General features: G+C 42.4%; 1 protein-coding gene across 2 annotated transcripts in view; it reads left to right on the top strand.

The window, feature by feature from the left end:
• Positions 1-26,341, top strand: part of vn (membrane-bound neuregulin protein vein) — a 653,046-nt gene that overhangs the window by 564,053 nt on the left and 62,652 nt on the right. Inside the window, exon 5 of one of the 2 annotated variants that reach the window (XM_025297750.1) lies at positions 19,133-19,191. In XM_025297750.1, the coding sequence (XP_025153535.1) occupies positions 19,133-19,191 (59 nt within the window). Of the gene's footprint in view, positions 1-19,132; positions 19,467-26,341 lie in introns of those variants that run through there. The other variant, XM_019840561.2, reaches the window with a different exon arrangement.

Below are 26,341 nucleotides of genomic sequence, written 5' to 3' on the forward strand. Positions count from 1 at the left end.
GAGGAGTGGTTTGTCGCTTCTTGAGACATAAATAAAATTACCTGTACTTTTTATTAGAAGTAATCTTCGAACTCTTTTGCACAAATGAAGTCTGTGTCATCACTCATTTGAAGCTCTTTAGCGAGCAGTCTGACACGTCAGGTTTGAATTTGTTTCAATTCTTACCCTTAATTCATCGACGTCCAAATGTGATGGTCTTTCTGACTTCGTCTTCTAAGGATTCAGGTCTTCTGGAGCGAATTTTCCTTATACCATTTTATATTATCTCTGAGAGGTTCTTAGTGTCGCTGTATCTTCTTCAAATGTTTCCAGAAGCGTTAGTCCCAAATTCGACTACGTGAATCAAATACGCACGCACTATTTCACGCAGACATTTTGAAGGGTCAAAATATCACTTTGACGTCGATGTCGGTTAAAACGGCTCGAAAAGTTATAAATGAATGAACAAAATAAGAAATTTATCGTTCAATCGGCAACAGTAGATAATGTGTTATTATATTCATAAATAATTTACGCGCGAACGCGACAGAGCTTTTTTGCTTATCTGGTAGTATCACACATGTATTTTACATGTACATATTATTGATAAAATATTGACACAAATATTATCAGGTAATAATTACGACAAATCACCATCAGTGGCACATCTGACAAGCAAAAAGAAAAGAGAACCAGAGGCTCCTTCGACGCGGTAGGGAAGAAGCGGCGTTTTTGGCGGGACATAAAAATTTTGCAAATTTCACCTAAAGAAAGAAGGACGACGATCCTTCCCAGAGAAGGACACATCTGGCACCCCGCTCCTTTCCAACGAATCCACAAACCCTCCCTCCCACCCTCCCTCCCTCTCATTTTCTCCGGAGCGACGATCTCTTCCTGTAGCGCCTCGCCAGCGCTTATCGCAAATCGGAAGAAACGAGCCTCCCCCCCAAGGCAAGGTGATAGCTGCGGGAGAGACCGCGAGGTGTTGCGACTCGGTGTGTCGACGCGCGGCGACGACACAGCGTGTCGCTTAATTTCTTATCGCTCCCGCTCACACGATGCAATTGAAGCTACGCCCGGCGAGATTAAATTCCGAGGAAGCGCGCGCGCTCATCAGCGAGAGCCGAGCCGAGTTTCGTGGTCATCGTTCGAGCCAATTCAAGTTCCGGTGAACTCAGACCCCCTTAGTCCGGTGGAGAAAGGAGGGGGAGGGGGGAGGGGAGGAAAGACCGCCCGGAAGTTCACGGCGCGAGAGCTACCGCAGCGGAGAGATATCGCCGCGCTTTCCCACCTCTCTGCGACTCCCACCACCTCCCCCTGGCATCCCGGACGGAGGAAGTCGCGCGACATCGAGGAATGATCGAGAGCGAGCACCGCTGCTCGACGTCCCAGTTTCCCAAATGGTAACCTGTCCCTGTCTCGCCAGCTGGCACTCTTCGCAACAGCGAGCTCCGCAACTCCCGCTCTCTCTCCGTCTCTCTCTCTTTCTGTCAGCTTCTGTCTCTGTCTGCTGTTCGTCAGTGTGTGTACAGGGGAAAAAAAGCACGTGAACGATTTTCAGGAGCACTGTTCCGACGATGACGTGACGGTGAACCTCCTCGCTACACGCGAAAATCACACGCAAGCCGTCTCTTCCCTGCGACGTCTCCCCTCCCTCGTCGCGGGGCAACGAGCTTTCTTCGTCCGCGCCGCAGTCTGGCCGAGCTTAATGCCCGACGTTAAGTACCTCCGTAGCCGGGCGTCAAATTCATGTCGCCTCGAAATTAAATAAGAAATCAGGCTTTTTTATCTGCTTTCATCCCCGAGGCGGCACCCTCGGTGCCGACCGAGTTGGCACAAAAGCGCGGGCAGAAAGGCGAGAAAGTAAATGGAAGCGGGAATGAGGGCAACGGGAAGGAGGGATGAGTGGGAGGAGAGGGACGAGGACGACGACGACGACGACGAGGTCGAGACCGGGGCAACCGGGAAAAGAAGAGAAAGATGCAGGTGCAACAGGATCCGCGGCAGTTCCGCTTCAACCCCCGTTGATATGCGCGGAAGATGTAGAGCATGCAGCTGCTATACGAGCAACTAAGTAACCTAGTTTGCCTCGTGAGAAGTAACTGCACGGCTAGGGCCAGAGGTAGAGCAGCGGTGGGGGTGGAAAAGTGCGATTCACGGGGTGTTTCGAAATAAAGTACGGTGTATTATAGCCGGTCGTACTGCGCATTCAAACACACGGCGGCGCGCGCGCGCGCGAGTACGTGTCTTCTTATTCGAAGGTTTTGAAAAGGGTTCTCGTTAGACGTAAAACGAAAAGACTCTGAAATATCGATACGTCGGAATAATCTCAGGTGCTTGACCAGCAACGGTGCTATTGAATAGTTATTGATTCGTGAAACATGAAAAGAAGCCTGACAAACGAACCAATAAATAAGTAAATATATATAGGGTGTCCCATTTTAAATGAGCCTGGCAAAAATGTCGAAAAATATGAGAGATACTAAGAAATATTTCAGACAAATGGTTTCGAAGGGGACATAAAACAACCGTATCATTTTGTTTACAAACGGCGCCACTTTCGAGATATTCACCGATCATTACTTTTCTTAAATGAAAACTCAAATTTTTTATCATATCATCTTTTTCTATCAATTAATTTGATCAACTTTTGTCCGAAACATTTTTTCATTTGCCTAATATTTTTTGAGGTACTTAAGGAAAACTTGGTAACTTTTTCAAACAATATTTAATTTATGATATTTCACTAATCATTTGTCGGAAGAAAAAGTGGTACTAGACTTTTTTACTCTATTTAATCTCAAGAATATATATTGTTACAATAGCGACTTTTGTTAACTTATCCATCTTTGGAAATTTCAAAATCATCAAATTAACAAAAGTCATATATATATATATATATATATATAGAAAAAAGAAATATATATATATTTCTTTTTTATTATCAAGTATTTATGAATAAATATAATTTATAATAACATTATTAACTTTTAAACTGATATGAGCGCTATTAAAACTTTATTTATCAATAACTTCCTTAATACCCACAAGAAGCACTTTAAACTTAGAGTACCTTTGTATATCATGTGTCTTCATCAAATATTGCAGTGGTCCCGTTATCACATTCATTAAAAACGTGTAATATGAGACAACATTAAAAAATTGTAGCGGTTTCACAGGTCAGGTTTACCGTTTGCGTTATTTTTTTTTATTTGCAGTTAATGCTAATAAATGAGCCACGGGCACATAATGTGCCAACCGACGTTCCCTAAAAAAGAGAAACGTGCGCATTATGCTGTTATAAATGAAAACGTAAAACGTTTACGCATATAACTGCGCAAAGTGCGAGACGCCACTTTGTCTACAGTGCTCGCGGAAGGTGTGTGTACCCTGTTTAACTGTTGATACACCAACGATCTTCTTTGAAAATTTAAACAATTAAAAAATATAGTTTTATGATATAAAGCTATATAATAAATAATCATTTATATTTTCAATTCTGTTAATTTAGTCGATTTTGTTTGGCCAATTAATTATCGAAACGAAATATTTCGTTCAGTTTCAGGTTTACACAACTTGTGGATCATGTTTGTCATAATTTAAATATGTTTTATTTTTTTACACATAAAAGTTTTTACTAACCCTCATGTTAAAATATCTTTTCCCGTCCACAAGTATTCAGAATAATCGAAAGCGCATACATTTTTCATTATAGAGAATTTTAAAAATTAGTGGAAACATGGTGGCGGTATGTGAGACCGATATTACCATTAACGTGATTTTTTCGAATATATCAGTTTAAAGATTAAAAGTCTAACATGATTTATGATAACACAACACAACTTTAATATTATCCCAAGAGAATATCGATCAAGTTTGCGTAATATCGGAAACTCGTAAAAAAATTATCGTTCCTCGTTTTTTAACGTGTGACACTTTTGACTGGAATTTCTCGAGTCATGCAGAAATATCACATGTACTGATTGGCGCGCACCAATGGACGTCACTAGAGAAATGAGAAATTAGTTGTCATGCGCGTCAAAACCGCTATCAACAATTGTGCACGTCAATTTCTTGGAAACTACACGCTCTTGTAATTTTTTCTAATAATCCCAAATCTCTTTTATCGCGTTTCATCACAAAAGAAGAATAATTTAAAGCCGCTTCCGAATTAAAAACGCGTTATCGGCATCCTTCTCGCACGTACGACACGCACAATTCTGACTTCAAATACCTCATCTTCGTAGCACGGCTACATCACATTGTCTCCAGTTGTATACAGGGTGTCTTAAAAATACCGGAACCCTCGTATAACTTGGCAGGATCAAGTTTGCATAAAAAACTTTAAATACAAAAGTTTAAATACAAAAGTAGAAAATCGAGTAACGGACTTGATGGTGACCTTGAATTTGACCTTGGACATGACCTTAAAGGTTTGGAGGTCAACTTGCGTTTTTTTAAATGGGAACCTTTATTTTTTATTACACTGTTTTTTTCTACCAATTAATTTGAACAACTTTTGTCTAAAACAGTTTTTTATTTGCCTAATATTTTTTGAGATATTTGAAGTAAACTTGATAACTTTTTCAATATTTAACTTACGACTTACTGACTTTTGGAAATTTCAAAATCATCAAATTAACAAAAATCAGGGCACTATTGTAACAATGTATTCTTGAGACTAAATAAAGCAAGAAAGTCTAGTACCACTTTTTCTTCCGACAAACAGTTAGCGAGATAAATCGTAAGTTAAATATTGAAAAGGTTATTAAGTTTACTTCAAATATCTCAAAAAATATTAGGCAGATAAAAAAATGTTTTAGACAAAAGTTGTTCAAATTAATTGGTAGAAAAAACAGTGTAATAAAAAGTAAGGGTTCCTATTTAAAAAAACGCAAGTTGTCCTCCAAATAACCTTGAAGGTCATGGCCGAGTCAAATTCAGGATCACCATCAAGTCCGATTCGATTTTCCACAACTTTTGTATTTAAAGTTTTTCATGAAAACTTGATCCTGCAAAGTTATCCGGGGATTCCGGTATTTTTAAGACACCCTGTTTGTGCGTGCAAGTCGTCTTTCCGCTAAAATGTGTGAAAAGATTGCCAAGGACACCGGTTCACAGACCGAGACTGCCTCAGTATCCACGCGACTGAAAGATCATCTGAAAATTACTTTCCGAGAGCTGTCGGAAAATTACCAACAGATACCCATTATTATTATCATCACACCCGCCGCGCCTCCGGCAGGAGAATATCCAGATACTCCGCGCCGTGCTTAAAGCCTCATCTTTGAAATTGCGTTTCGCGCGGGCGTGAATTGAATTAAGTAAACCGCAAGGAAGTTTCTTCCTTCGGACGCGCTCGCGCGTCGCTCGCTGTCTCGGTCGGGAATTAATACCGCTACGGCGAGAACGCCTCCCCTCCCCCCCTCCGCCCTCTGCCGTTGCCACCGCCACCCCATGTTCTTTTATTCCCGGGACGAGACGCTTCCGCTTGCGCGCGTTAAACACCGACGTCGACTTGTCGCGGTTTCCTCGCGATCGAGCGTCGCGCCGCGGGACGCTTTTAATTTCGCGCGATAAGCGGAATCGCCGGTCGAAATTAGTTCCGATGATACTTCGGGGACTACCGTTTAAATAAATAATCGCGCAGCCGCGTTTGTTCGTCAATTACGCTCGAGAGTTAAACGCGGAGCCGCTTAGGATGCGAGATATCAACGTTAGTAGATAACGTTAGATAACGATGTATCGCCGGCAGGAATTGGACAATTTCAACGTAAAAATGGAGAAGGAAGAAAGAGATACGCATGAAAGAAACAAGCCTGCATCCTTAAGGACGCGTTTAAATGCCGGTCTCGCGGAAAAAGTAAGTCTTCCCCTTCCCCCCCGCCTCCCCCCTCTCTCTCTTTCTCTCTCTCCTTCCCTCTGAATAGTCGCTACTTTTAATTAATACATGGAAAAAGTGAAGCCGGCGTGTTCCAAGCTGGCGCGGAAAGACGACATCCGCCGGAATATTTTCCGCGTTCCTCACTCGCGGATTTTCCATGTTTTAATTAGTTTTTTGCCCGCTTTGTTTACGTTAATCCCCCCGTTGCTATGTGGAAAAACATTTTGAGTTATCACCGTGAAGTACGTGCGTTTCGTCGTCGCAACTGTAGCACCGTGGCGAGGCTTAAATGTGATTAAAACATTGTTTCCTGCGAAATTAACTTAGCTCAAGATATGTCGCGTGCGCGCGCGCGTTACGTCGCTACATTATTAAAACAAAGTGGTTAACATGCGATTGTAGTAAACGCGACAACGTCGCGGCTTCTCGCAGGGAAGAGTATACTCTCGGATTAATTATATATGTTGTCGTTCCATTATCCGTACTGTATCGTACGATAGGTTAAAGCCCGAGTTACGAGTACCTTAATCGACATCCTTCCTCGCGTTCAAACGATTTCTTCGCCCGTTTCATGGAATGAAAAAAATATTTCAGACAAAGTTGTTTGGTTTAAAGGGAAACACAAGACAACGGTATCATTTTGTTTACAGATGGCGCCACTCACCGATCATCATTTTTCTTAAACGGAAATCCCTATTTTTATTGTATCACACTCGTTTGCTAATTAATTCGACTTTTGTCCGAAAGTTTTTTTATTTGCTAAATTTTTATACCTTTTAAGATATAATTTTTAAGGAAAACTTGGTAACTTTCTCAAGATTTAACTTATGATATCTCGGTGACTATTTGTCAGGAGAAAAAAGCACTATTAGACTTTTCTAACTTCATTTGATCTGAAGAATATTTTGTTGCAATAGTGCCCTAACTTTTGTCAACTTGATGATTTTGAAATTCTCAAAGGTCAACAGTTAAGGCTAAATCTTAAAAAAGTTACCGTTTTGCATAAACATCTCAAAAGATATTAGACGAATAAAAAATTTTACAAACAAAAGTTGTTTAAATTAATTGGTAGATAAATGTGATAATAAAAAGTTGGAGTTTTCATTCAAGATAAGTGATTATCAATATCTTGAAAGTGGCGCCATCTGTAAACAAAATAATATCGCTATCTTATGTTCCCCTTCAAATCAAACAACTTTTCTCCGAAACATTTTTCCATCCGATCATTTTCTACGATATTAGTCAGAATGCGCAAATGGGACACCCTATATGTGGAAGACATCTCACCAAGCGACCGATGTTTACCACACTGCCATAATGGAAATGGATAAAAATGGAAAAAAAATGTTTGATTAAGAATATTTAATTGCCGCTTATCTATAGTTCAATTAAGAGATGGCTTGAACAATAAAGTTTGCAGAGGTATTCAATCTCTGCAATTGCCTCGACCATTATCCGGATTGATTTATCCGAAAATTTGACCAAGTGACGGCGACGTCCAAAAACCGTCAGTTTGAAACGTATTTTTGAACTGAATAAATTTAGAGAATAAACGGCAAAAATCATTGAAACGGGCGTAACCCCCGTTGTTCTAAACGATCATTAAAAATGCAAGAGATGCATTTTTAACGAATTCAACTGAACAAGAGATCATTGATCAAACGTGCTCAGAGAATGGATTGTATATTTAATCTGCACCAAGAGAGAAAAATTGTCTGAAAAATAAAAGATATCCGCTCAGTGGGACTATAATAACATTTACGTATATTAATACATATATTTTCACATTGAGAGAATTTTTCTTTGAAACAGGAAAATATACATTTCCTTATAATCGTAGCTTTTCATGAGGAAGCAATGCTTCATTTTACTTAAATAAAAAGTAATTATTTACAAAAGGTTGTACCTCTCAACTTTAATTTCTTTTATCTCGATATATCTAATAAAGGATAGAATTTTCTGTAAGAGTAATCTTTACTTTATAACTATAATTCAATGTAAAGTTGCAAAACTTTAAATACATCTCGGAAACTACATTCGTGATTTTAACGTTGAATGTATTTATTTGTAAAAATTATTCGCAAGAATATTCACCTTTTAAGAACGCATATTGAAAGAAATCCACGAGGTGTAACGTATAGCAAATAATTAAAGAATTTAGATTCGAATAACTTTTATTAGCACTCACCGAGATTACATATCTTTCTTACGGAAGAAGATACTTGAATATTTAAATATCTTTATCTTACAATGTACAGGATGTCCCATTTTAAATGAGCCAGGCAAAAATCTCGGAAAATATACTCGGGAAGATACGAAGAAATGTTTCAGACAAAAATTGTATAGTTTCGAAAGGGACATAAAACAACTATTTTGTTTACACATGACACCCCCCTTTCGAGATATTCACTAATCATTACTTTTCTTAAATGGAAACCCCAATTTTTTATTATATCATCTTTCTCTACCAATTAATTTAAACAACTTTTGTCTGAAACATTTTTTTATTTGCCCAATTTTTTTGGGATATTTCGGGAAAATTTGATAACTTTTTCAATATTTAACTGACGATACATCTCGCCAACCATTTGTCGAAAGTAAAAGTGGTACTAGGCTTTTTTATTCTATTTGTGTGAATAAAAATTAATGTGAATAAAAATTAATATTGTTAATATGGTTACTTTTTTTTTATAAGATCAAAAATTTGCATGGAGTGAAATTTCAATTCTATCCTTTATCAGATACATATATCGAGATGAAAGAAATCCAGGTTGAGAGGTACAACTTTTTGTAAATAATTACCTTTTATTTAAATAAAATGAAGCACTGCTTTCTCATGAAAAGCTACCATTATAAGAAAATGTACATTTTTTTGCTTCATAATGCCCTTAAAGGGTTAAATAACATGCCGCCTACGAAGTTTCTAACGCACATGCACGAAATAATGAAATAGCAGAGAATCATATTCCCGCAAAGTTCTGAATTTTCAATTCGAGCCAGCGATTCTCACGATGCCACCCTTTCGACTTGACTGTGCGAGAGATCACGGGAGTTTTTCCACGACCGAAACTTCCGTGATATCCGAAAGTTTCCGCCGCCGACGACGACGGAAAAGGTTTCCGATGTCGCCAATCACGACGACAGGTTCCGAGTGACGGGAATAATGCCGTATTGGAGCTCACAAATTCTTTCTGTTCTCTTCCTCTCCCAGAAAACGGAATACCGATCGATATTGAGAGAAAGAGAGAGAGAGAGAGAGAGAGAGAGAGAGAGAGAGAAAGAGGACAAGAGAAGAAAACACACACGAGAAAACCGATGCGAAAACCGATGTCGGCGTCGCCAAGCAGCCTGAATTAACGAGCCTCAATAATTTATAATTTTTTACGAGCTACGCGTATATCACGACGCATGCGTGTGCGCGGCAAAACTCTTATAACGACGACGACGATGACGTGCGGCGACGCGCAACGACCGGCGCGGCCCGTAAAATCTGTCGACGGGAGAAATCGATTTTTAACGACCGTCCAGGAGCCTTCCCCGCCGGGAATACTTTATTTCCGCCTGCGAGCCGTAAAAGTACTTTGAAGACGATAACGCGGGAAATTTTCGGGTTAACGCCGCTCCGCGAAGACGACCATGAATTTTTCCCGCGCGGCTCACCTAATTCCCACCGAAATTGCGCCGCGCGTGCAGTTCCCCTGAGGAGAGATTATTTCGGAAGGTATGTTAATGCGCGGCGACGCGGCGGACGATTTTAAAGTAAAATACGATTTAAAAAGCGTAATATGACTACATTATTCGCCGCCTATTTTTCCCGTCTCTTTCTGCCCCGCTCCTTTTCCTTTTTTCCTGCCTTTCCGTCCCGTGAGCGTGGAAGATTTCTTGGGTAAAATCTAATTATGCGCGATCATTAGGATCTTCTATTAATTGGAGTTCTTGGGATTTAGGCAGATTTTAGTTCCCGCTATGAAAAACGTTCCGGTATTTGATCGGAATTTATTCCGATTTCTCAGGAAAATGATGGGTCGGCTGAGGGATTTGAAAGATTCAAATTAGAAGCGTGTGATATTCGAGAAATATGATTCTACATGGGGACCCGAATAAATTTCATTTCTTCCGCTAAACATTTTCCCAAAAATAAAGTACTCTCTTTTTCTATTCTTATTTCTATTTCAAAATAAATCGCACATTTGAAAGGCTTTAAATATTTATGCACATTTTACGAATGTGAATATTTAAAAAGCTCAAACCGTTCCAAGCATTTTGCTCAATTTAAAACATCTCTTTTAAATTAAAATAAATGATAAGTATCTCTCGAGTAAAAAAAAGGCTCTATATATATTTCCATTTTGAATATAAAATCTTAACATAATATTACAAGGGAATCCAATATTTTCTCGATATTCTTGCCGATCTTCGTTTCATACTAGAATTTTATTCTTTTTTTCTATTTTTTATCCTATTGCATATAATGGTCGATATAAAAATGGAATTTCCTGTTGGATACCCCACAATAAAAAACAACACGATTTTGACTGAAAATCGAAGACGAGCTCCTAGAATATTTCTGTTTCGATCTCAAACATAGAAATCATGTTTCAAATAGAAAAATCACGTTCAAGATAAGAATATGATTCCTCCAAGTGATATCGTAATCGGACCAATTTTGGGACAAATTTGAACATTCTAAACAAAAACTATTCAATATCCGGAGAAAGCCTGAGGCATTTCTATGCGAGAAATTGAAAATGCAACGCGGCTCTAAGTGGGAGAAGTTCACAGGGTCACCCCAATATTTTTCTCCATTTATTTTATGTTAACATTTTTAAAATTTTTATTCTACCAGGATGTTAGTCGCGTGCACTTTGGATTTTGTAACATTATATACTATATATATATATATTTATTTATTTATATTTATATATAATTATAAATATATTTTTCAAGCTCAAGAATATTATATATTATATATATATATTTATTTATTTATTTATATTTATATATAATTATAAATATTATTCAAGCTGTCTCAAAAATAGCATTTCCAATTGATAATCGGATTTATCGTAATCGATGAATCCGTCACGATTTTCATTTTTGTTTTTATTCGTTATTCAATCGTCAATATTATAATCATAATCGAAATTATAATCGTAATCTACGCTGCATCCGGGAAAATCCGGAGGAATTCCCACGCGAGTGGTCTTGCGTCCCGCTGGCACGTCCGAACTGGCAGCGTTCAGGAGAGCTCCATTGAGAGATTCCATCGCACAGTCTAATTGAGTTAAAATTAAGGAAACTAAACGTATGCTCCCGACTCTACCACAATCAAGCGTCCGATTTTCGCGAGCCGACCGATCGATTTCGCCCGCAGCTGATTCCGCAGGTGGCCGAGCGCGCCACGCCGCCAACTCGCTGCGGCCGAGTTCGCGAAAGAGTTTCCGCGAGTGTTTCCCGGGGAAAACAAAGGGCATATGCATGATTACGATAAATCTCAATAGGAAGCCAATTACTCGCTGCCGGCTGTAGACGAAGTTCAGTCGGAGCGCATTAATGGATTTAAGTGAATGGTACGGTAAATTGTGCACTGTCTCTGCCCCTGCCCCTCCTACTCCTATTCCTCCTCTTCCTCCTCCTCCTCCTCCTCCTCCTCCTCCTCACGACCCCGCCGCTCGCTCCACAGTTTTAGTTTGTTCGGCGGCAACTTCTCTCCCCTCTTAAATCACGGCGAGGTGCAACGTCGACAAAAGGCTCGTAGCAACGCGCTCGCAAGATATCCGCGATGAAGTCTCATTCGACCGCTGACCCCTTTTGCCGCCCCCTCCCCGCCGCCGCCACCTTGGCGCGGATAAATATCGGGCGACCGCCGCGCCCTCATCTTTGCGCATATTTATCGCGTTAACGACCCTTAACATATGTCCTCTGTCACTCTTTTAATACACTTTAAACGCGCTACTCGCGCCAGAAAAAGAGAGAAAAGGAGAGAGGGAGGGGGGGGAGGGAGGGAGAGAGAGAGAGAGGAAAGAGAGAGCGACAGACGCTCAAAAAGAAACGCGTTTCTCCCTCTCCCCTCTCTTTCTCTTCCGGGGCGCCCCTCTCTTCAGCAGAGAGAGACACTTCTGGAACGGTGCGTGCATCCTTCGTCCTGCTCTCGTCCTCGCCGTTCCGCTCGCCACCGCCTCCTCCCTTCTCACCTATGCGCGCGATCTCGCGAAATAAAAACGACGCGCGCGCGTCTCAGACGCTCCAAATTTGTCGTGACAAAAATACACGCTTTATCGCAGAGACTGCACGCTGCTGCCGGAGAGATGGCCGCGGTATCGGATTAAGGATGCCCGAATACGCGCGCGCTCGTCATCGCGCCGCCTGACGCGACGCGCGATTATTGCCGGATATTTATGAGTCTACTCGCGCGCGAGCGCGACTTTAAATTAGATTAGCTCTTGTATAAAGTCGCCTGCGCGCGAGCGCTGCTCCTCCGCTGCGCTCGCAGCGCCGCCTCCAGCCGAGCCGCCGAAAATGGATGCGAATGAGGTCGCGCGCGCATGCGCGCTTCTATACGCCGTTAATACCTTGTACGCGGATGAATTCGACGGCGAAAATACGACGCGACGGAATTAGCGGCAAAGAGAGACAGAGGAAAGGGGCGAAGGGAAGGGAGATTTCATGAAGGGGGAGGAGAGAGGGGGACCGAATGAAAAGCGCGAAGAGGGGAAACGAGAGGGGGAAAGGTCGCGCTATAATTTATTTTTCCGGGAGTACCAGAGCGCCTCTAAGAGAGAAAGAGAGAGATAGACAGACAGACAGAAAAGAGCGAGAGAAGCTTTCTTAATCCCACACGGAGGAAACACGCGAACGTATCCGCGCGCGTCTCTCGTCGCGGTTAGTTAACCGCGGCCTATAAATAGTCGCCGCGCCAGCGCGGCATAACATTATTTTTCCAAAGGGGCGACGCGCATCGGTCTGTCTCTCCTCGAAATCCCGTCGCCGTGTCGTCGTCGTCTGCGCTCTCGGGAGGACCGCGAGCGAGATGCCGTCGAGCAGATTCTGATGCGACGCATACATTTAGTTAAATTAAGAAACTCGCACTTCACGCTCGGGCAAAAGTCCCGAGGTGGGCTAATAAATGTCGCTGCGACAGCGACATTTGATCAGCGGCGCGTCTTCGGTTCGGAGTATCTGCTGAAAAACCAAGCGGGAAAGAGAGAAAGAGAAGATAATTAATTCTACGTGATTGTAATTAATCTCCGTCGTCACAAAGGTTTCTGGCGAAATGATGAGGATGTTCGCAAGACGTTCGAGAAACAAGGATAGTGTTTGGTGGCTTTTGAACGTCGTAGATATCCTAGGATAATTTTTCATACATTTTGGTCGACGTAAATGCAAAATGTAGGAAGCGAAAAGCAAGAAGCAGAAAAGTAAGATCTGAAAAGTAAGATTTGCCGCTTGGAAATTTCAAATTTTCGAAATGCCACCATTCCGACCCGAATCATCATCGCTTTTCCGATCATAAAATATTTTTAGAACATCAGAATGGGTCGCGCGATTAGGCAAATTTTCCACGTAGGAACTAGAAACCTCGGGAAACTGAATTAGGTCCCATTTAGATCCCAAAAAACGTTCGAGCATCGCCCGACTTCTGCCACGAAAGTCTTGCACAATCTTAATTCTTGGAACACGAGCATCATCTAAAGGTGCCCGACGCTCAACGTGCTCGCTGCGGGCGAACAATGTTGTTAGGCGTCTTCATTCGTCAACATCGTAAGGGCTTTCGCACACAAATTGCCGTAACTGTAGACGCAAGACGTAAACACAGCGGAAGAACCAGCCAGGATATTGCTTTAGGTTTGTTCTTTCTCTCTCTCTCTCTCTCTCTCTCTCTCTCTCTCTCTCTCTCTCTCTCTCTCCCCCTCTCCGTCTAGAATGAGAAGGAAGTAATCGTGCAACTAGGATTCAGACTAAGTACGATTTCAATCGGATGAATCCTAGTGCTCCTGCTCCTGCGATCTGATTTACCGTCAATTCTATCTTCTTCCAAAGTACCACGAACCTAAAGCAATATCCTGATTGGTTCTAAAGTTTACACCTTACGTCTACGGTTACGGCAATTTGAGCGTGAGAGCCCTACGAGTCTTCGTGCACGAATTGTTACGGCCGTGATATAAGACGTGCTGTAAAAACTAACCGATCGCACTAGTAAGTAAGGACACCATTTTAAGGGATATTTAATTATAATTCGTCAAGTCTTGCGTCTTGCGTTGCGGCCACGCTAAAGTTACTAAAGCGCAAAAGTGAGGCGTCCTGAAAACTATCGATAGACCCGTGCATAACGCGACTATCTTATTTATATTTCAGATACGGACATTACGGTTCTCTCTGTATGGTTAATTAAACTTGCCCCCGAATGACCTACAGTTCAAGAATTAAATTTTAGATGAGAATTTTAGACAATTCCATATAAATGCTCTAGTTAAGAGACAATCGCTATACTCGGTAAACTTAGCATAAATGAAATTAGACCATGAATACCGCCCATATATATAAATCCCGCAGCAAACAGAACAACGTTTGAGGAATAATCCCAAATTATTCATTAATCAAGTACAATTATCGTCCTTGCCTATAATATTTCGTTAGCGAGTAATACATATACAGGGTGTTTAAAAAGAGAGTTCAAGACTTTAAAGGATAGTATTCACAAAATGGAGAAAAAAAAGTCCTAATAAACATGAGTCAAAAAATTAATATCGTCGGAGTTATAAACAGTAATAAATAGTTTAGTTATAAATACTTTAAAGGTCTCTCAAAAAAATCCCTAAAGAATCCCTAGAAAAAGTCCCGTTGCTTTTGCTCGGAATATAAACCAACATCTATTTTCTTCCCATTTATATGCACGCTTTACCAAAAAATTGTTAATCACACATTCTCGTGAAAAGTGAACCGTCGCAATTTGCTCCTCTTCTCGCCTTCAACTTCGCGCGATCACGAGGTCCGCGAGACATTTCCGTCGGTTGATGAGTTGCGCAAGGTCTGCGCGAGTTGGCTAAATCCCGTTACGGATTGAAGATCAAGGATTGCGGATTGAAGATTGATATTTGATCAATCGGAATAAGAATTGCGTGCAATCGGATGCACGCAAATCTGATCAAATTTTAACATCACACACTACTCGAAGCAGGAGTTATATTGATTGAATCGCAGCAAATAATTCTATACCTTGATTTCAATATAATAACAAACTAAAGCATTTATATCTGTATCTTCTAATGATTCAGAGTAAATATAAAAGAGAGAATTATATATTATATCTTAAAAATTCTCTATTTATTCTTTATATTAATTCTTTATATATTTAAATTATATCTTAAAAATTGTTGTGTAATACGGTTATTGAAAGACACGATCTCCTGATTATTTCGAGCAACGCGTGAAAAAAGTATCATTAAACCGCATTGATTTTCTCGAGATATCGCAACCACCCATCACCATAAAAATGTCTTTTCTTCTCTGACTCACCGATACATAGCAGACAGAGTCAGCCGCGTTCTGCTGCGGATCTGTAACAAAAAATATAGTTTCGTTAGTTAAACCATTAGGTTAAAAGTTAGGTTAGGTTGAGTTCAGTTCGCGGAAGCGCGCGCGTGCAGATACAAATGTTGATCCTTTGCCATTGTAATTCAACAGCTTTTATTTCAATCGCTCGGTTTTCGATCGCAATAAATCAAGAAGAAATGTATAAACGATCGGTGAACCTCACCTTCAAGCCGACTCTGCTCGGCCCGAACCGGATCCTCCGGTACGGCATCGGCGTCCGTCGAAACTACGTCCCGATAACCGCGGTATCGTGTGGCTGCAAACTCCAGTAGATCTGTAACAAAAAACGAGTTTCCTCATTAGTATTACAGCGACAAATGCGCCTCGCACCAAGAGTACGAAGACTCGAGACTACAAATTAGCTTCTTCAACTTAACCAAGTTAACCAATAAAAGTTTACCTTTAAAGACCATGAAACACTGCTATTGCTCAAAATGTTCTGGATCGTCACGCACACACACATACACACACGCACGAATATTACACGTTACACGCGCGCGTACGCTGTGATCGAGCGTGAAAATTCGGATCCGTCCGCCGCCGTGCCCGTGGCGTAAACAATAATGAAAATGGTCGTGGCAATTGCGTACTTATAAACATGTTGTTTTCAAAGTCGTGCGACCTTGTCCCGTCGGGACACGTCTCAGAGAGCCCGTAACGTTGTATAAAACTTACTTTTTTAAACAAAAAGGTAAAAAGAGGCGTCAAGTACACGCGCAACACGTACTGTGTTATTTTTAGAAATTCCAAATTATTTTTTTTCAAGTTATATATGTAATATAAAATTTTAGAAGTAAAATTTAAAACTATAATAAAACTCTACAACACTACTTTACAAAAGAAATGATGTGAACGGCAATGTTTACGTTTTTAGTACTGTGCATCGTACCGCACCTGAGCGTGTATTTTTGAGCAATGTAATTTATTATTTTCGTTATACAAGTAATAAGTTTGTACAAGTAAAACTTATATCTCTGACAATAAATTCTTCTATTGAATACTATAAATAAAACTCTACAAAACTGTTCTACTCTATAAAAATGATATAACAAAACAATAGCATCAACTGAAAAACTCTACTCAACATCAACTCTACAAATGAGAGCGATTTGCAATCTGAAGATAAATGCATCGAAAACTCCCAATAATACACAGTCTGGTACTTCAAAAACAGTGTTTTCATTATTTATTAGAGTTTTATTAACTGAGTTTTATGGTTATTTTATTTGTTGTTATAATAAATTAGTTATTATAACAATGCAATAAAAAATATTTAATGCAAAAGTTTTGGCTTCTTTCTCTCTCTCTCTCTCTCTCTCTCTCGCTCTTGCTCTCTTTCTCTTTCTCACACATTTCTACTCCTGTATTCTAGCAATATTCTTCTCTCTCTTACTCTCTATCGCTTGCTCACTCGCACTCGCTGCTTCTTCAGCGCGCTTATAACGCCTCTGGTGTCGGTAAAGTGAGATGCACAAATCCCCTCTCCTCTGCGGTCTAGCGTTTCTTACTTCCTTACTGAATCGAAATTTTCCGTGATTTGGACTTTATTTTAAAATATCTACATTTAGAGACAACGTACACAAAAACACAAGGACACTTTTCTTCCTATTTTTTAAGGCCGAATCGATTGGCATTGAAAAAACCCCGATCGGTTTAGCCATTACTGAGATATGAATATCTCACCTAGTTTCAACTCGCAGTTTCGCGTAATATAGGCACGGTATGCCTCGCGTCGTTCGGGCGCAACTTCGTTGCGCTTGAACTTGGCGCGAGGCACTACCGTGCCTCTTGATAGTTGCAGAGAGTTATCGCAAAGTTCACAGTATGATAAGAATAACATCGTATTACTGCAATCAAGAAAAAGCAAAAATGTTTTCATGTACAGCCGATTTGCTTGAATTAAAATAAATAATTGTTCGTAACTTCGACAATGTTAATTTATCGGCCCACTTTTATTAGGACTCTTTTCCTCCACTTTGTGAGTACTATTTGCCCTTAAAGTAAACCCGTTTTTTAAACACCCTGCGTATTATATTATCAACCTATTTCATATGAATTCCACGAGTATGATGTTACCTGTAAAATTCAACCAAGCTTTTCACAAAACCAATATTTAGGAGACTGAATACGACATATCACGTGCTCGACACAAAGTACTTGCTATTTTATAATTATCACCGATCTGCAATCGCAATTGCCAGCTTTATTTACACTAAATAAGGATATTCCGCGAATATTTGTTTATATGCGGTTATATGCAGTTGAATAACAGTTATACAGGTATACTGTTTTATTTATTGTTTTGTCCTCATGCCTATTGAATAAATAATCTTTAACTTCACCAGGATTTTTTCAGCAAATTCCATAAATTCTCTACTCGATAAATCGTTACGCTTGATGAACGCAGGCGTAAATTTTAAAGATAAATTTCGATCATGAATACCGCTCGTATGATTCCTGCAACAAAGGCGACAATATTCAAGATATAATCCCAAATTATCCATCAATCAACATTTATCATCCTTGACTATAATACTTCGTTATCGAAGAATAGATACATATTGCGTAATAATGATATCGATTGGATATTATGGATCATATTAAATGGATATAATGGTATCAAATTGTAATAGTATAAAATTTAATCAAGTTTCTTGCAAATTTAATATACATATACATATATATAGAAGATTGAAATATTACTTTAACCCTTTGAGGCATAGTGGTAAGTATACTTACCACCTGTTTATTCTCACATTTTCATGAAATATTTCATATTTGAGGGATTCTTGTCGGGTTTTTTGCGCTTTTTAACTTCTTATATGATATGGGAACATACATGAAAGGTTAAAAAGTGTTTTGCACAAGTTGTCCATTTATTATAAATAAACAAAGTGTGAAAAATATACATTTTTACAGAAAAAAATCATTTTCCACGAACTATGAGTGAATTTTTTGCTCAAAATCAAGATTTGGGAGTTTTTTAGGTCGCTAATTACGAATCTGAGGTCCAAATTCCAAAATTAATTTTCCGAGATGGCGGATTCAAGATGGCGGATCATAGAATTTTTATTAAATTAGCTAAAATTGTACTTGGTTAGCTTTCAAGGCCGCTGATTACAAATCCGAGATTTAAAACTCATTGTTCAAGATTGCAGATTCAAGTTGGTGGATCATAAAATTCTAATATATTTACCTGACATTGTCTTTCGGCTAGTTAATTTTGCATATTTGTGGCCGCCATTTTGAATTTTGAAAATCTAATAACGGATTCGTAATCAGCGACTCCAAAAACCCCACTATATACCTATTGTCACCGAAATTATCGCGATTTTTCATTTTTGCGTCCGCCATCTTGGATCCGCCAACTTAAATTTCGAAAATCTGATAACAGATTCGTCATCAGCGACCCCAGAAACCCTCGTATATAAATTTTCATGTGATTCGGATTTTCTGAAAAATACATGTCTCAAAGGGTTAACTGTGCGATTAAAATCAGATATCCATTAGTCTGACAAGATTCATAATGATATTAGTTATAGAATAATTATTTATAGATAACGGTACTCTCCCCCTCGCCTAGATAAAAGTTATTAAAAAAAGTAACTATTCATCCCTAATAACAGGGTGCACCTACCCCCGGTATCTGATATCGAACGGGATTTTCTGTTGCAGATGCGCGGATGGCTTCACGGGTCTGCGGTGCGAGACGAAGGACGTCATCAGCACCGGAAGTGTGTATAACCGGCGTAGGGCACCCTTTTCCTGCAAGCTGGGACTCTCTACCTCGTACTACTGCTAGCGATAATCGCGCGGGGCCCTTTGACATGAGTAGACCCTTTTCTAGCCTAGGTGTACTTGGAGCCCACGAGAAACAGTCGTGAGAGGGCCAACGCGCGACTAAAAGGGGAGGGGAAAATTGTGCGAACGGAGGAAAGTGGACGGATTTCGTGGCACAGATGAGAGGGAGACGATGACGGGTTTAGAAACGAGCAGGAAACAGAAAGCAAGGGAGAGAAGGGCGGGAGGGATGGGGGGGGGGAGAGAGAGAGAGAGAGAGAGAGAGAGAGAGAGAGAGAGAGAGAGAGAGAGAGAGAGAGAGTGAGTTGGCGAGAGAGTGAGAGTGAAAGTGAGAGTGAAAGTGAGATAAAAACGACGAATTTCGGTTCCGTCGACCTCGGGCATTAGGACGGGTTCTGTGTAACTCTTTTAGTTCAGACCGGACCGGGTATTCGTACCTTCTTCAATTTCTACGGCTACTATCGCTATCTCTCCTCACGTCATTTCCCCTCCCCCTTCCTTTTCCCGCTCTTTCACTTTTATCCTCTCTGCTCCTCCTTTCTCGTCTTCCTCTCTTCTCCTTCTCTTCCTTCTTCTTGTCCCTCCCTCCTGCCCTTGTCGCACTTCCTTGTCTTTTAATCGCTTCGCTGTCCCTCCCTTTTATGTCCTCGCTCTTCCTCTCCTGCTTTTCCACTTCTACGGGCGTTATTACCGGTACTTTCCTTCTAGAAAATATCGTCGTACGACTCGCGCGTACGCGTCGTACGGCTTCCGCGGGAAGTTCTTCGGGCAAGAGCGAGAGAGAGCGAGAGAGAGCGAGAGAGAGAGAGAGAGAGAGAGAGAGAGAGAGAGAGAGAGAGAGAGAGAGAGAGAGAGAGAGAGAGAGAGAGAGAGAGAGAGAGAGAGAGAGAGAATGAAAATGACAGAAGGAATGGCATTGCGAGAGATCATGAATGTGCAAATGAGCGTGTGCCGGCGTGAAAGGGAGAGAAAGAGAGAGAAAGAGGGGGGGGAGGGAGGGAAAGAAGGTCGAAACGGAGCAGGAGGGAGGGCGGGGGACACGTAGGTTCCTCGACTCTACCGATGCTCTCATCTCGGCGTCGTATGATCGGGGAAGAGCGCTCGAGGGGCGACTATCGCGAATTCGAATGACGGTGCTTGACCTCGAAAGAAATCTCGGCGCCGCCGTTCTCGAGAGGAACGACATGGTGGCGCGCCGGGGAAGGTGCGCGGTGTTGTCGTATCCTCGCATCTCTCTCCGGGGTCTCCGCGAGGGAGAACAATACCAAAGAGCCCAGGGTCTCGATCAAGGACAAACGCGACGACCGCGCGAATCGTCGCCACAAGATGGTCGGGACGATCACGCCAAGGATCTCCTCCTCCTCTTCCTCCTTCTCCTCCTCCTGCTCTCGAAGGCGCGCGGAAAGGCGCGCTCTTCACTCTCATTGTCAGAGCTGCAACGACCCGCGTCCCTCAACCTCGGCTGTTAGCCGGGAGTGCGAAACTTCGGCGCTCAGGATCGAGCCGCGGGGTGAGAAGAGTCGAAGAGCGACGGGGGGGAGGGGGGAATCTGCGCCGCATTCTCGTTCGTCCTTGTCGCCGGGAGGTCACGGGGTCGCGCTCCAATTCGCTCGGATTTGCCTCTACCTTGGTCTTCTCGCCAGCCGCGATCGCGAAGAGGACGATCCTTGATCGACGCAAAGTCTCGCGCACGCGGAGAGTTCGGGAAACTAGCGACTCGGGATGAAAAGTCGCCGGGAACGTCCTCGATGCCCATCGGCATAAATCATTGATACACGATGTTCAACAGCCGAGAACGCGAGCCGAACGCGATGGTAGTCCTAGGCGAGGGCGCCTCAAAATCCGGGGAAGTCAATTTCTCAACGGGAATCGCTCCGACGGCAACGACGATGTTGCAGTTTCCGCGTTTCCGTCGGAGCTCCGACCTCGACGTTATCATCCGTAAGCGAAATTAGGTATCGCGCCCGTAGTTGCAGCTGATAGAGAGATAGAGAGAAAGAGAGAGAGAGAGGGGAAGGTGGAGGAGATCGACCGGCGTCGGCGAAGGAATCGCGGAGGAGAGACCACGTGGGCAAAAACGATCTAATGTAAAATACAATAGTGTAACACGCATTAGGCTAGCTAAAACAACCAGAGGTATAAGATAGGTAAAGAAAGAGAGATAGAGACAAAGAGAAAGGGCAAGGAGCAGCGGGGAGGGGGGAGGTGGGGCAAGGGCGAGAGCATCTCGGCGAGTCGGAGTCGGAGTCGCGAAGAAGGAAATGTCCTCGCCTCGCGAGGAGGAATAATCGGCCGATTTCGAAAGCATCCTCCGACGTCCTCGCGACGCGGGGTGGGAAGCGGGGGGAGGAAGCAGGGAAGCGCGTCTACCGAGTATCCGTTTTAGTTTCGTTCTAATTAAGAGCTCGCGCGAGATCTCTCATCCGTAAGACATCTCGACGACGACAGCGACGGCGACGGCGACGGCGACGGCGATGACGACGACAAGGACGAGAAGGACGACGACCTCCGGGCGCGAGCAAAAGTGACAGGGCGGGAAGGGGGAGCGAGGGGGGTGCGCGCTATGCTCCAGCAGTCTCGGGACCCTATTTATGTTTTATATTATATTATATATATTATATATATAGATATGTGTATAAACATTTTTAATTTATTTATTTAATTCATTAATTTTATTGATTTACGATTAAACGTCATCTCCACCTCGGCAATCGCCTTTTGTTCTTCATCTTCTTTTGTTGTCCTTTTTCGCGCACACATACACACACCCACGCACCGCCATTGTCATTTTGATTTGTTGCACCTCGCTTCTCGCTCACGACGGGCAGGAGGGAGATGCCGGATCAACGAGGAAGGGGGGAGGCGCTCGAAACCTTTCGCATTACCTTTACCTCGCATCGCGCCGAGGAAAAAAACGGCCGCGACCTCGGAGATTGAAGTTTGACGCGAAAGTCGATCCTTCTTCCTTGTCTCCTTCGTTTTCTCCCCTTTTCCTCTCTTCCTTCCTTTCTTCTCTTTTCTTCGCAAGCTCTCTCTCTCTCTCGTGAGAACGAGCGTCTCGCGATTCATGCCGTTACGTCCGTGGCGAAAGCTTTCGTGCGCCGCTCCGTCGCACGCTTGCTTCAAGCGAGGGTAAGTACAGCATTATCATTCCGCGACGTTCTGTCCGAATTGGGGCGTTTAATTTTACGTGTCATTGCGGAGACATTAATCTGCCGCGTGCCGCTGCAGCTGCCTTTAATCGGGACCGCAGCGGCCATCGCCGACGCGCGAGAATTCGGATTCCGCGCGTGTCGTCGATTTTCTCCGACTGGCTCGTCCCGCGAGATTACAAGCGCGCTTACGCGACCGGCTGCTGGTATTAATTACAAGACGGGTTTTCTCTCCTCAACGTCTGAAAGTCGTGTCACACACACAGTCGGGATAGCGCGATAGCGCGACGATTAATTGCGGGCGATATTGCGCGGGCGAGCGCTGAGCGGCAGTTGTACCCGAAACTGGAAATTGCGTAAACAACAGCGACGCGGACGCGATATGACGGATCCTGTCGCGAGGAGAGATCACGAGAAAATTAATCGCCCTTATTATGCGCCCATGCGAGGAGTAGGTGTTTCGGGGCCGAGCTTTCCCCTTCTCTTGGCGCACGAGCCGAAACTTCGGGGAAACGCGAAAGAAATTCTCACACCCGAGAGGCCGCGCGTCGCTTCTCTTTCAACATCTTATTGCGAGCCCCGGCGATGTCGTTTTGCGACAAGTCACTCTTCTCTCGGGGAAACAGCCCTTCGGCTATTTTCCCGCCGGGGAGCGACGCGTAAATAACGCGAACGCGAAAGGGATGACAAGAGTTTTCGGAATCATCAAGGGTGGGGCCTCCTTTCGGCAGGGCGAAAATTAACGGAAACGGATACACCAGAGGGAGAAGAGCTTTTGCATTAGCATACAGATATTTTTGGTCGAGACAACAAGGGAAACCAGCGATCGAACTCGTGTGACGCGAAGAAAGAGAGACGATTCATATTAACGCGATATTCCTCGGTTGCCGTCAAGCGGTTAAGCAGAGGCCTTGAACGTTTTGCTCTTAAAAGGAGCATCCACGAAGTGTGTGTCTCTGATTTGGACGAAACTTGGCATATTTGTAAAGTAGCCAAATATAAGAGATCCATATTTTTTTCATTGGTAATAGCACAGGTTTAAAGGGTACTGCTCCTCAAAGTTTCTTCCCCTTCGTGCTATCTCGATAAGTATTGCAGATAGGAAAAAATTTGTTAAACAAAAATTGTACGGTTTTTTATGTTATTCAATTTTTGTTTAAAAAGTTTTTTCCTATCTGCAATAATTATCGTGATAACACAAAGGGGACGAAACTTTGAGGAGCAGTTTCACCTCTTAAACCTGAGCCATTACCGATAAAAATAATATGGGTCTTTTATTTTTGGCTACTCTACAAATATGCCAAGTTTCGTCGAAATCGGAGACATACATTTCACGGATGTTCCTTGTTAGTGCACGCAAAAAAATATTCCGCAGTGGACAAGTGGGAATTTTCTGTTACGTGAAGTTCAATTGCAGTAGCAGAAAATCATATTTCGCAAATCAAAGAACCGTCACGACATCAATAACACTTTCGATTGGGGGAACTAAATTTTCCGTCTCGAAAATGTTGTTACCGCAGCGGAGTGTTCGGCTACTCTCGCAGAAAGCGTGGAACTGTATCGTACATGCGAAGAGAAACGAAATCTCAGTTACCGCGACCGAATAGATTCGTCTGAGGAAGTTGAATGAGACGCTGCCAATGATGCGATTTTCAAGTCGCCCGCGCAAGTGTTTCTCCCTCCCCCTACATACAGGGTATAACGTCCACATATAGGTCAGTATGACGAGTTGCCTACTCCTTGGACGATAATGCGGAGGTTGCCGAAAAAGTCACTCTTTGATCTTGTCGATAATGATATTTGCCGTGCTCCCAGTTATGATGAATGAAACTAACCTTGCATCGTGATCGTTTATGATAGCAGTCGAACCTCGTTAAATTAACGAAAATAATGTTTAAAAAGTGATACTGAGAAATAAACATTACGAATTTAAGTAAAGTAAAAAGGAATAATAGTTAAGGGGATAAATAATGCAACATATCTTGTTTCTCATCATTTCTTAATTTCCTTTTTGCATTGGAAAGTTCGATAGGAATTCGATAGGAGATTAGAAAAAATGATACAGAAATATTTAGAAGCCTTATATATACCGTCTCATATCGTTTTTGGTATAGATCGATTCCGCAAAAATATGAATCGACCGGAAACGCAGTATAAATTATTTGATGATATATGATTTGATTATAACTCAATTGATGATAACTATTGAGCGACATATTTTCGCTACATAATCTTGTACTTTGACGTCTCTTTTATCAAAAAAGCGTTTGTTTTTCGAAGTGTTTGCTGCTTATAAGCATATCAAAAGACTCATAAGCCACTTTTTTCGATAAAAAGTTCAAAATTTGAGCATTCTACATTTTAATGAGGAATTTTGAATGAATATTGGTTCCTGTCATAAATGATTCCGGTGCAAAATTAGTTACGCTCATCATAACTGAAAACACTGCAAATATCATTATCGACAAGATCAACGAGTGACTTTTTCGGCAACCTCTGCATTATCATCCGAATGGAAGCAAGCAACCCGTCGTACTAACCTGTATGTTGATGCCACACCCTGTGCACGGGAAAGCTCTGTTTAACCGTGTGAAGAACGAAATTTGTACCCTTCACGACATTAACCCTTAAAAGCTGTCATCAAAGGAAATCACATTAATGTTGTCATGGGTGAAATTTCAGCCCAATATATATATTTTTTTATTTTTAAAATAAAAAAGTCAAACGCTTAAAATTAAATGTTTTATTATTATTGGATATTAGATGAAAAATAAAGAAGTTGTTGTTTACAGCGGATGATTTAACATTCAATAATAAACATTCACGAAACGAAACTCGCATGGAGTGAAATTTCATCCATAGTAGCCTTTAAGCTTTAATGCCCGGTTCAGGTGAGTGAATATATTTCTAAGACAAGAGGAACCTGCTAGCGGAATTTCTCTTGCGTCGCAACCGAATTTTCAGTTGATTCCTTGAATTTCCAGTTGATTTGCTTGTCGTAACTGAAATTCAGTTGCATCAACCGAGTAATTTTGTGCGTGTATGCATGCACGTGTGTGCATGTGTGTGAGTAATTAATTCACACGCGCGCACAATCGCAGAGATTTGACATTGATGAAACTTGCCGACGTAAAAAGAACATGCGCGATTCCGCGAGATAATTAAACGAGCGCTATTCCGCACGATCGACCGAACGGCACAGCTGAAAAGAAGAAACGGAGCAGCCGGAGCCGACTGGGCGGGAAATAATCGCGGAACGAATACACGAATATTCACTTTCGATCCGAGCGCTGTATTTCGCAGGCTCGTCCCTCGTAAAATGCTCTCTCTCTCTCTCTCTCTCTTTCTCTCTCTCTCTCTCTCTCTCTCTTCCTCTCGCTGTAGTCTATAAAGTTCGAACTGCCGCTACGGCGATCCTCGTAAACGCTTCTCTTAATCGAACTCCGTGCCGCCGCCGGAAGCAACTTCCGCACGGGGTTGAAGCGGACGTAGGAAAGTGGGGAGCTGGTCGGGGAGGGTCAGGGGAGAGTTATCGGTGGGAACTCGTCGAAAAAATTCAGCTCCGCTCTCTCCCTCGACCCTAAGGCTCTCCGCTTATGTGCGTTCGGCTCTCGTCATCGGCCGTCATCAGCAGCACGCCCTTTGCGAGCGCCGAGACTAACCACCCCCAACATGGCGGCCGCTCGAAGACTCACGACGCTGCGGCCGGAAATTGGTGCGCCAAATGACGGCAACGCGCGGACAAATCCGCGCCGAGAAGCGCAAGCAGGTTCTTAGCATACGGAGTATGTGCCGACGCTTGAATAAAACATCCCTGGGGATGGGGATGGGGGTGGAGGGAGGCTTGGCGGAGAAACCGCCCCTTATCGCCGAGTCGAGGATACCGACGAAAAAGAGAGAGAGAGAGAGAGAGACCGAGGTTGACTCGATG

Source organism: Harpegnathos saltator, unplaced genomic scaffold (assembly GCF_003227715.2).
Source record: "Harpegnathos saltator strain DR-91 unplaced genomic scaffold, Hsal_v8.6 scaffold187, whole genome shotgun sequence".
Classification (NCBI taxonomy): Eukaryota; Metazoa; Arthropoda; class Insecta; order Hymenoptera; family Formicidae; genus Harpegnathos; species Harpegnathos saltator.